General features: G+C 44.1%; 1 protein-coding gene across 3 annotated transcripts in view; it reads left to right on the top strand.

The window, feature by feature from the left end:
* The first annotated feature begins 595 nt into the window (after positions 1-595).
* Positions 596-12,585, top strand: part of anks1ab (ankyrin repeat and sterile alpha motif domain containing 1Ab) — a 46,272-nt gene continuing 34,282 nt past the window's right edge. For 2 of the 3 annotated variants that reach the window (XM_018725664.2, XM_018725663.2), the window contains exon 1: positions 596-1,274. In XM_018725664.2, the coding sequence (XP_018581180.2) occupies positions 987-1,274 (288 nt within the window). In that variant the 5' untranslated portion in view covers positions 596-986. The remainder of the gene's footprint in view (positions 1,275-12,585) is intronic. The other variant, XM_018725665.2, reaches the window with a different exon arrangement.

The following is a 12,585-nucleotide window of genomic DNA, read 5'->3' on the forward strand; positions in this document are numbered from 1 at the left end:
ACCATACCCTTGCATTCCACGTACTGGAGTGAACGTTCCCCAGTGAACACATTTACACCATCCGGACCCTGTTTACCACATCACACTAACACAGACCAGAGTAAGAGTTTGAACTCTGTCATTTTGTAGTATCTGGAGTGGACACGACTTGGGGAGGGCAGGAGAAAGGCCTGGAGATGGATGGTGTCCCTTAGTGCAAGTGTGAAGGTGAGCAGGTGAGAAGAGATGACAGAAGCTCAGAAGCTTGGCAGATGATCCCACAAGCCTGGTGGTGTCTCTCTGGTGGAGATCTTACAAAGAACACAGTGACTCCCGCTGGCACAGGTAAAGGTGTGTAGTGTTACAGGGAGGCGGGGGTGTCCAGCATCCAGTCATTTTTTTCCGCACAGAGAACAGAGGGTCGAGTGCAAGGAGAGATTCCAAATTCCGTCCATAGTTCTGAACATGACGCTACGTGTGTATTTGCTGTAGACGTTCCATCCCACAGCTCTGTTTCAGCAAAATTGCTCTTCACGTTGGTATGATTCACAGCTACAGCTCGTCCGGGACAGAGGTTCGGGGGATGGGGGGCCAAGTGCAAGAAAGAGAGGGAGGAGAGAGCACACCCCATGGAGAAGGGATTCGGGTGCAACCCGAGGATGGGATTTCGCAAGTGTGTTCAGCACTGACAGGCCGCTCTCATTCTTCTTTAAAAAAAAAAAAAAAACGAGAAAAAAGACGTTTGCTGATATGTGGGCGGTTTCTTATTAGCGCTGCCGGGGAGACATTCCTCGTCACTCTCTGTCCGGCTTCCCACCCCCCCCTCCCCGCTTCACTCCTCCGCCTCTTTTCCTGTCTTTTCCACACAATGTTCTGCTCGACCAGGACCAAAGGGACCAGGAACCCACAGCTACTTTCGGACAGACTGTGAAGACCCACAGCCACGGTGGGACGGACTCTGCTTACAACACGTAGGACCGAGTGGTCAGCGTTGTCCAGTCACGGCCATGTCGGCCCCCTTCTCAGACCACGACCCCAGGGCTGTGTGCCCCAGCGTGCTGCACTCAAAGTCCCAGCGCTGGGATTCACCTGGAGCCGTGACTGCAGACAAAGTGAGGATAACAGGAGACCTGAGGCTCTCCAGAAACCTCTCCAGGTCAGACTCCGACTTGCTGGCCTCACCAGCAATTGGGGAAGAGGTGGGTTTTGGTGGACACGATAAGTCAGTGTATAGCTGCAGCACTGAAGAGAAGCAACTGGAGAGGACCCCTTCGTATGCCTCTGAATGGGACGAGGTAAGAGCGTTGCTCCTTGGAACCCGGGATAAGGCAATGGGACACAGAGAGGAATGGGGGCACAGTGTGGGGTGATCATATGCAGTCATACTTCCACATGTGTTCAGTGCTGCAGAGAGACAGACAGGCAGACAGACAGAGAGAGACAGAAAGACAGACATAGAGAGTCACAATGAGGTACATTAGACAAGAGAGGCAGAGCAGAAAGAAAACAGGGAAACGGTGAAAAAGAACCAGGAGCGGAAAACAGAGTGGAAGTGAAAACTATGTAAGAGGAAATATGACATTCCAAAGGACAGAATTCCGTGGGGGGGCCAGGTGGTGCAGTAGGTTAGACCGGGTCCTGCTCTCCGGTGGGTCTGGAGCTTGAGTCCCTCTTGGGGTGCCTTGTGACGGACTGGCGTCCCGTCCTGGGTGTGTCCCCTCCCCCTCCAGCCTTACGCCCTGTGTTGCCGGGTTAGGCTCCGGTTCCCCGCGACCCCGTATGGGACAAGCGGTTCAGACAGTGTGTGTGTGTGTGTGTGTGTGTGTGTGTGTGTGTGTGTGTGTGTGAGAATTCCATAGGTTCTCGGTTTTGTATCTGATGTGGTTGAATGACCTCCCCTTCCCCCTCAGAACTGCTAAGTCCCCTTCAGAATTCAAGAATGGTCTCAAAACACATCCGCTTCCCTTGTAATGTGCAAGCTGCTGCACAAACAGACACTGCATCATGTGTCAGGATCGCCTCTGTGTTCCCTGTGAGTTCTGTATGCAGCTACTCGTATAATATGCGTTGCAAAAGCAGTGCCACTGGACAGACTGCCTGTGCTACGACAGCTGTGTGTGCATTTGTGACTTTCCTGTTGTGTGTAAGGCACTTTTGTTTGCTCTGTGTTGTGCGTCACTTTCTGGAAAAGCATAAGCTAAACATATAAATTTAAACGTAGGAGAAGACTTTCTGTAGGGGATGTGGTGGCATGATGGCGTGGTGGTGTAGTGGCGTGGTTGGTTCAGCAGGTGCCTGCTCTGTGGTGGGTCTGGGATTCGAGCCCTGTTTGGGGTGCCTGTGATGGACTGGCGTCCCATCCTGTGTGTGCCCCCCCCTTTGGTCTGGTGCCCTGTGTTGCTGGGTGAGGCTCCAGCTTGCCACAACCCTGCTCGGGACAAGCAGTTGTTGACAATGGATGGAGCAGAGTTTTTCAAGGAAGAGGATTTATGTTGATCAAAATAAAAATAGTGCTCAGAATGGGAGAACAGTTACCGATCTTCTGCAGTCACTTAGTCCAGGCTGATCTTCTCCTCTGGTGCACAGTGCAGCTCTGTATGAAATCCGAAGTTGCCAATATTGACACATGCTGGTATCTGGTCTTTGACTGTGGAACCTGATGTGGTCATGGACCCAACAGTTGTCTCGTCTATCTCCAGTCCCTGTGGATCACCTGTTGTTGATGAATCCAGTTATTAACATGGGGTCCAAATGCAGAACCTCTTCTAGCTGCTATGTTCCCATGGATTTTTTTTTCAGAAGATTTTTTTGTTTTAAGAGTCCTTACTGAAGCTTGATTAACTGTGCTTTGCAAAAGTCCAAAATCTGAAGCAATCAGCTCAGACTTTTTTTATTCATTCAATTATGGGTTGGTGAGTCTCCCCAAGTTCTCCAGAAGCTGGTAACTGGTAGCGCAGGGGTTTGTGCTGCTTCCATTTGGAACCGGTCACAGATTTAAATCCCACCTCCAGCTATAGTACCCTTGAACAAGGTAGTTATACTAAATCAGTGGTTCTCAACCTTTTGGAACTAAATCCCCCCCCCCCCAAAACCTCTCCTATTATGTGGCACGCCCTCCCCCCATGACTAGATAGATAGATAGATAGATAGATAATTTTTTTTAGATTTTTTGCTTTTTGTACTTTTTTTTAACTTTTTTAACTTTTCTGTTTTTTTTTTTTCTTTTAAAACTATAAAAAGGACAATAGTGGAACACGCCCTTAATTTATCAAAAATGTTTTTGAACAATATAGAACTAATTTGTAACATTACGTGTAATGTAATGTGATATGCAAACTGGGACGTAGGGTGCCTTTCGCTAGCCATGCCATTATAAATTAGTGGGAAACCTGCGCTTGCTTCTTTTTACAAAGAAGCACAATGCATGGTTCAATGTTGGACAGCGCAAGCCTGATGTCATCCTCCACCTGCAGGCGATTTCGGTATTTTGTTTTCAACGCAGTCAATTTTGAAAACCTGGCCTCGCACAAATAAGTTGAGGCGAATGGAAGCAGCAATTTAACGGCAGCGTCAGACAACTGAGGATATTCAGTCATCACAGTCAACCAAAACGAAGGCAGAGAGCAAGAGCTATAGACTTTTTAGCTGGAGGTGCTGACGACAGACCGTCGCCACAACTCCTTTGAGCACGTGTGATGAACTTATCCAACTTATCACCATGGATTAGTTCGACTGGTATCCCTGACGTTCTGACTCGTGTCTACACTGCCAGGTATACACAAAAGGCAAGCTTAAGCTCCGCCTCTCCAACTCAGAAAGAAAATGCAGAGGGAGAAGGAATGCGTTTTTAAAATATTTTTAATTAGAATTATTTTTAAATATTTTTTAAATTATATTTTTTAAATAATGAAGAGATTTTTACATAGATTTTTATAGGTTTTTCATTTTTATGCACTTTAGAATTGAAAAGCAGTAAAATACACTGAGTACCCAAATGATGAACTGTCTCTGTGCTTTTTTCTTGGAAACAATTTGCGCCCCCCCTCCGATCTCTCGGGCGCGCCCCCCCCGTTGAGAACCAATGTCCTAAATCACTCCAGGAAAAATTAACCAGCTGTTTAAATGGGAAAATAATAGTAACTTAAGATCGTAAGTCACTTTGCAGAAAAGTGTGAGATAAATGTAAATGAAGGGTACATTGAAAGTAGATCTAGAGATGTAAGGTAGAACACACACACACTTTCCAGAACATAGCATTGGTTCTCTCAGTGATACCGTTACAGTTTTGGGAAGGAAATTCCCACCGCCCACCTTCCTCTCTCTATGATTATTTGGGTGTGTTGCTTTCTTATCTTCTTCTGCAGAAGCGACTGCTGTCAGTCCTGAGGAACTTGACATGGAGCAACGTGGTGACCTTGTAGCCGCCGTTCCTCACTCAGAACTTCCTGGGAAGAGTGGCTTTCTTGCCCTGTATTCCATAATCAATGGCAGATGGGGGTATGAGTGTGTATCTTTGTGGTTGTGTGCAGAGGAAACTGTTGAATCAACTCTTCATTCGTCATCTTTCATCCTGAGGGTCATCACCTCATGTTCTGGAACACAAGTGGGTGGGGCAGTACTGTCATGCCTGTTTCTGGCAGAGTTCATCATTTTGAGGGCTTTTGCAGTTTTGAGCGTTGACAGAGAGTACAATCAATTTAACTGTAACTTTCTTTTACTCTGGATGAGGCATCTGGGAGAAGGGATTCAGAGCTGTAGGCAGAAATCCAGACTCTGAAACTGGGATCCATATTTGCCTCCTTGCTCCAGGTGTAGTGTCTAACGGTCACTGCTGACAATTTCGACTGTAACAAGTCAGATGTGCCCCTGTTAAACTTTACATTATGAAAAATTGCACAATCAAAATAACAGGGCTTGAGAAATAGAATTGGGACAGAGCACTGAAAATCTCACATTTTTGGAGATGAAACTGTATGAGCCAAAGGGAGTCTGGCACCACTCTGACACCTTTCCCCTATTTAGCCGTCGCATACTAGTCAATTCACATTTTGAAACTCATGCAGAAACAGAAATGAATGTATTGTTCTTCAGCCTTTCAGTAAATATTTAACACAATTAAAGACTTTAAAGGGGAAAAAAACTTCCCAAAACTGTAACGGTATCACTGAGAGAACCAGTGCTATGTTCTGGAAAGTGTGTGTGTGTTCTACCTTACATCTCTAGATCTACTTTCAATGTACCCTTCATTTACATTTATCTCACACTTTTCTCCAAAGTGACTTACGATCTTAAGTTACTATTATTTTCCCTATTATTTTTTTCTTCTTTTTTTTCTTCTTTTCTCCAATCTGACCAGTTGTTTTGTGAGTCAGTTCCCACAAAAAGGCAAAGAACAGAGAGAACATACAGTATTGTACCAAGGCCAGTATTTTACACTATTGTACACCATTGGGACCCTGATACTGTACATGAACAAGGTTTTTTTGATCTTTTAATGTATTTGTGAGGAACTGTTGCTGGGGGGTTATACTAGCTACGCGAAGCAGTGATAGAGCTCTCTGTCCCCTCCACACCCCCTCCCCCAGAGCTCGTTTAACTGGGGGGGCAATGTTTACTGCCGCAGTGCTGGGTGGGGTGTCCTGTTCTCAAGGGCATCCTGTTTTCCAGCAGACCACGTCTCTGTTTTGCAGCCAGATTTTGAGGGATTTCTAAAGCATCCTCTGTCCCTGTCTGCATTCTAATACTAAGCCCCTGCCCCCAAGCTCACACCCCCTGCACTATGTCCTCTGCTGTCCACATGTCCAACTGTGGCCTGTTGTCCTGCATCAGCAGACTGCAATGTGTTGAAAGAGCACATCTGAACCGGGAACCAAGCTCTACACCTCTAGGGTCATGAGCATGTAGGTGTTTCTGTCCACAACCTTCATTGTTCATTTTTCAGGTTGTCTAAATTGCCTTTGATGTCAGTTTAGCATTTTTCATTTTTATACCAAACATGAAGACCTGAAATACTGTACCACCCATTCATATATGTATATATACTATGTGGGCAATTAACTACTTGAGCTGGGCCAGTGGATCATGTTAAAAAAAAATCATATCAGTCTGAAAATCAGGGTTGAGGGATGAGTGAAAATGAATCTTTGGTTCTTAAAGCTTCAGTCAAACCTGTTCAAGTGACTGAGGAGGCATGTTTACATCTTTACCCTATTTAAAGTCATTCTGCATTGTACTCTTTGTCCTGTATTATACTGTACAGTATTATACTATTTGTACTGTATTGTCCTCTTTTCAAGTGCCACTCGCTTACTTCTTTCACTATGATAATTTATAGAATTTCACAGAACTGTGATGCAGCTAAACTTTTATTTTTAGGCAAATTTTGGTCTTTTACTTTTTTGCTGGACAGGGAGTACAGAACACTTTGTATTTAATGTTTAATACAAATATATGAAGGATATCAGTCACTTCATGCCTCGGAGGTGTCGAAAACTGCAGCAGTTTTTTCTTGTTCCCTTTCACATTAGGGCCAACAAATTACATTTGCTGTTATATTTAATTTTTTTTTTTGGCTACTTGGAAATACAAAGCAGCATATTACATGTGGAATACAGTTACGTCACATGTGTAACACTCTGGTCATTTGAAATGACTGTCATTCCAGGAAGGCTAAAGGAGGATTTCCTACTCCTATTAGATGAAATAATGAACTGTGTATCTATTAAGATCCCAAAAAGAAAGAGCAATTTAAAGTTGACTTGAACTTGAAGAGTAATTCTGTATATTTGTTTTTTTTTTCTCTCTTAAGACTTACATTTACTAAGGTTAAACTGAGTTTCCAGGAATTTCAACACGGTGCTGTAATTAATTTCAAGAAAGTTGATAACATTTTAAGGCTTTTATCACTAATTCTAAATTCAGTGAATGGTCTTTTATGACAGGAGCTATCCAGCGGTGGGGAAAAATCGTACATTTCTTTCCTTTTCTAGTGTGGTATTGACACAGTAACCAGATAACTCTTAAAGATATTACAAGTCAGAACGATCTTGCTCATAAATAATTCAGCTCATGTGTCCATTCTTTTACGATGGAATTAAAATAGCTGCAGCTCTAGGCAAGGTGGCTGCTGATGGAGCAGATTATCGTGGAAACTTCTGGGTGAGTGAACAGCAGGACCTTGACAGTGATCTGCTGCACTCATTTAATGACGATGATGGTGGAAATTTGTTCATGCTTCACCTCTTAATGTTCAACAACTCTCAAGCACTGGCCTTTTTTCTTTTCCCCTTGTCAGGTGGATGGGGACGGAGAGCGGAATGCATTTATAAAGAACAAGACCCCGTTTTACAGAACGCAGTGTTCATGGAGAGCAGAAGGTTTTCATCCAGAGAGGAGCAGATTTATCAAGAGTAGAGCCCATCCATTCATCAAGTGCAGAAAGTGTTCATCGAGTGTGTAGTGCATTTATCAAACACAGAAGCATTTTTCAAAGGTGGAATACTAGTATTGCGAACAAAGCGCAGCAGTGGAGAAATGTGATTAAATGCTTTAGAGGTTTCCTGTGGCAGGAATGGGGTGCAAATGTGAAGTGTGACGTACACATAGAGATGGTTTCCTTTTCTCCTTCTGCATCTTCTGCCATGATGTTATTTCAGCTAAACTTTAACCCTTTTTGGATGAGTTACAATAATCGAGGCCTGTTTGGCACTATGGTTTTTTTCCCACCTTCAGAATTAACAGCATGTAACTCAGCATTTGTGATTGGATAGGAAAGTAATGTTGATGTTTCCCTTGGAAAAAGACCACGTTGCTCTAATGTGCAGGCTCAGTAGCACTTTGGAATTAATATCTTTGCTGCACACTGATGCCATTCTCTTCCATTCATTCAGTTTTGTTCTGTCTCTCAATCGTAGTATTGGCGTATTACTCCCTCAGTCTATTAATCTTGATTATGAGACTGTAGTCTTGTCATTGGTGGCATATCGCATGGCGCTCACAGCTCTGCACCACTATGAATTATGAAAGGTTGGCGTGATGACCAGCTCTCTGTGTTCAGCTTCAGAGCGCCTTTGCAGGCACTTGAACACGCATACAAAGTAAGAGGGGAAAGACAGTTATGCACCACTATGTCCCCCCTGCCTGGGCTGCCTGGCTGGTGCGCAGACCCAGGAAAATGCACAACTGGTATGTTGACAGGGCCCAGACTGCTCATTTCGCAAACACAGTGGCAATATAATAACACGAATGCCAAACGATAGGTGTAGACCAACAGGTGGCTGATTGGTTAAATAAAAGGTTGTACCATTTTAAAGGAGTCTAGGGAAGCTGTGTTTTCTTTGTTTGTTGCTCTTTTGAGACAATCCATATATGTCCAGTTCAGGGTTTGCAATGAATTATACTAAGGAATTGTTGTCCTAGATTTCCCAAGTTTCCCTTAGTCCTTACATCTTAAATCAATGCCAGTTTGAAAACCTCACCCCCCCGGATGGATTTGGGCAGAGCGTTATTACTCAGCTTACTGTGTTTTTGCCTTCCGCAAATTTGTAAAGTTCAGCAAACAAATCTGGTGGTTTAAAATCCATTGTTTTCTTGCAACAGGGAGAGGAAGGGATGGAGATGTCATAAAAAGGTGTCGTGAAAGGGAAATGAACTGCCTGGTGCCCTGGGGGGGTTTGTCTAGAGAAACTCCCCACTGCCTCTTGTAATGGCTGCCTGAAATCATACCATCAGCAGATCTGGAGGGAGGCTGTTTCTTTGCTTCTCTCCAAGGCCGCTTTGCCCCCCTTTATTGGTCACAGCTGGACGCCCAGGTTTCTCTGCAGATAGCTGGTGCACAGGAGGTCCGAAGGGGCCAGAGGCCGCTGTCTTTAGATATCTAGACTTGCTGCATCCTTGGCTTGTGCTACAACCCCCTTCCCTCTCTCTTTTTCTCTCTCACACACACAGAGCTACGTCCACATGCACGTACACATACTCATGGGGTACTTTGCAGTATGTGGCTGTGGAGAACAAAGACGGTTCGTGACTTGCGAATGCAAATGCAGCTGCCTCCCTCGCCTGCAGCTGAGGCTGGACATGACGATAAATGGACTGCTTTGTGGGGGTCGCCGGGGTTGGCCGTGCAAGTGTTCGTGCCTGTGTGTGAGAAAGGACATAGCTAAAGGAGAATAGAATACAGCAATGTCAATGTGTCTTGCAGGACACAGCGAAACTGACTACTTTCAGCTGCAGAGGGAAGTCTGTCATACTTCATGTGTTACTTCAGAAATCACCATGTTACATGCTGTCCTTTCCTTCAAACTCCAGTTTTCATCCTTTTGTCCCATTGTTCTGAAACTTTGTTTGGAGAATGAGTAAAACATAGTGTAAATTGTGAATGAAGAGCTAACCAAAGAGGTGTGTTCATCCTAACCGCACATGCCGGCCACCTCATTCATATCTTCCTGCTCCAAGCTGACAAATTTAGTTTTTAAGTCACTTGTGCAGGACTGCGAGTGAAGAAGTGCCATTAGATCTCATACTTGAGAAGCAGCCCATTCCAGGGGCTGTGGAGAATGGCTCCACAGCGGGAAGTTAAGTGGAACAGGTTCTCTGTTCATCCCCTGCTGATGTGGAGAGTTTTGGGCAGAGATGATCACAGGGATACAGTGTTGGAGCTCTCCAGCTGGCTGCTGGCTGTCCTTGTCCTCTTGTTTTAGGGTTCAGTTCATGCCAGAAGCCAGTGAGGCAGGAAGCCAAGGGATGTGTACAGAATGGGTTCAATGTTTAAAAACATAAAAAGATAGTTAGGTTATGATTTAAAATTCCTTCAGCTCTGAATCAGACAAATTCTTGAGATCCTGCAGAAGTTTTGTTACTCCAACAAATATCATTTCACATTTATTCATTTAGCTGATGCTTTTCTCTAAAGCAACTTATAATGTTAAGGTTGCAATTGTTTGTTACAGTCAGGGGTGGGGATCGAACCTGTGCCCTTTAGATCCAAAAGCAGCTGTTTGAACCACTGCGCTGAAGACAAACATTAAAAAAACCAGATTCCAATCGAATTTTAGGGATTTAATTTTCACGTCTCATTAACAGTTTATCGGAAGTTATGGGCTTCCAGAATTGAATCAAGGGAGACACATATTGTGAGAGAGGAAGATGACTGTCGGGTCCTGTGCAGGAACCTTTGTTCACAATAACTCACTGTCACTGAGCTGGTTGTCGTGAGATGTTGAAAAGATCCATTTATTGCAGCACATAATTTAACAGCAGTGACCCTCCAGTTCTGAATGGAACATGTGAGGTCCTATGTTGCAAGAGGAGTCTTCCCTTAGTCATAATGAAGGGTCCAGACCTGGATGTGATCACCATATTTCTCACCACATGATCAGCAAATTTATTCCCTTCTTTTGGAGAAAGAATGTGGAGAAAACATGTAGGATTTAGTCCTAAGGAAGCTCTGATGTTGAGAGAAGTTCTGATTCTCAGCGAAAACCGGGCAAAGAGCTCTCAGAGAAAATGTGATCCTCCTCAAACATGACATGTAAACGTGTAAAGCCACAAAATGAGAATTTGGGAAGAACAATGAAGCCAATGTAGCAGGTGAAGCTGTTGTACGAGAACATAAGGAGTGTGAGGAGTGAAGGACCACACAAGCAATCTGGTCATCACAGTGACACAGATTTTTAAAGTTACTAAAGATGTTTTGATACTGAAGCTGCTCACTGCAAAGCATCAAAATTCAGCTCTATACAGTCATGCAGTAAAACCACAGAATGAAATGGATTGCTCCCGGTCTTAGAAATGATGCAGAGGCTCACTCTGGCCACAGAGCCAACGGCGTTCGATCAGCTGAACACATTCATTGCTGATTCTGCTCATTAGTATTCCACCCCATGCTTCCCCAGCCAACACAGCAAGCGGCATGTATACCAAGCACCTGGGTGGAAGCCTTCTTTGCATCTCTGCAGAACCCTAAATAACATCTTAAAATCCCTGAGAATAATGTACCTGTGTGTGTGTGTGTGTGTGTGTGTGTGGTAACTGATGGACAGCTGTATGTCCACTTGATTTAAGATGCATCAGATGAAAATGTAGAGCAAACTCAGTGGTTGAAAAATCTGATTAGAAACTGTTCAGTTAAGGGCTCCCGGGCCCCAGCATCTGTTTGTGTTCAGGACCAAAATTAGCAGTGAGTCAATTTTGGGTTCCCAACTGATCTGGGTTATTGGTCAGATGGTACAGCAAGGAGGAGGAAGGTTCCAGTAACTGACACCCACTTTGAGATGTGCCCCTCCGTGAACACAGTTGTTGGATTTAGACACTCTGACCCAGAGATGGACTTTCTGACTTTGAGGGAAACTGTAACTTCACATTCTGCCCTCAAGGCTTTGTCTGTAATTCAGTGAAAGGAGACACTGACTAGTGATGGACAGCTGGGTCTAGATTCCCTTTGGACTTCTTGACTTTAATCACTATTCTTGTGTCCATGTGGATTCACGGGACTGTAAAATAAATAAATAAGAAGCAGTTGGTAGTGCAGTAGTTAGATCTTCTGCTTTTAGAACCACAGGTTTGAATTCCACTTCTGGCTAAACCTAAATTTTGTTTTTACCCTAAATTGCTCCAGTAAAATTGCCCACCTTTATAAAAAGGTAAATAATATTAAGTTGCTTTGGAGAAACGTGTCAAATAAATGTAAATCGTTGTCCAGCTGTCCAACCCCACACTGTGACACATGTTGTTGCTGAGATATTAATCGATGTACATGAGGAATCAGTATAAACCAATTAAAGCCTATCCTCACGTACAAATGAGCTTGGGGGGGGGGGGGGGGGGGGGGGATATGTTGTGTTTTCCTAGACAAGAACATTATCTTGTGTTCCAGCTTGTGCACTTTCGTCTCTATCAATGAACACCAGTGAGTTTTTCTTACGTTAATATTAAAACACATTTCTGCTATATCATGCCACCTGCTATGGGAGCCAGTTGAGTTGCTGCTAATTTGGTCACAAAACAAAGTTGAACCAGATTTAAATGAAGTGTTGAAAATAACGGACCACAGTCCTGTCTCTTGTCCATATTCAGGTTTAAATCACACCAATACATGTACTTTACTGTTCCCCTAAAGGGGGGCACAGTGGTGCAGTGGTGTGGTGGCACAGTGGGTTGGGCTGGGTCCTACTCTTGGGTGGATCTGCGGTTTGAGTCCCACTTAGAGTGCCCTGCAATGGACTAGTGTCCTGTCCTGGGTGTGTCTCCTCCCCCTCCAGCCTTTCGCCCTGTGTTGCTGGGTTAGGCTCCGGTTCCCCATGACCCTATATGGGACAAGTGGTTTCAGGTGGTGTGTTCCCCTAAATAACTTCCATTGTTCTTTGATGGCTTTTTCACCTCAACAATTTACTTCTTGTTTAACAATTCTACAACATTGAACACAGAAGAACAGGACAGAGTAATTCCAGTTCAGTCCAATTTAGTATAAAATGCCTTCTGTTGATGTAATGCACTCACTGTGCTTTTCTCTGAGATTTGCATAGCTTTGGAGAAAAGTGTCCGCTAAATAAAATGTATAAATAAATGATGGAAAATAAATGTAATTTACCATATTAGCCACTGGCAAGT

This window comes from Scleropages formosus, chromosome 22 (assembly GCF_900964775.1).
Source record: "Scleropages formosus chromosome 22, fSclFor1.1, whole genome shotgun sequence".
In the NCBI taxonomy this organism is placed as follows: Eukaryota; Metazoa; Chordata; class Actinopteri; order Osteoglossiformes; family Osteoglossidae; genus Scleropages; species Scleropages formosus.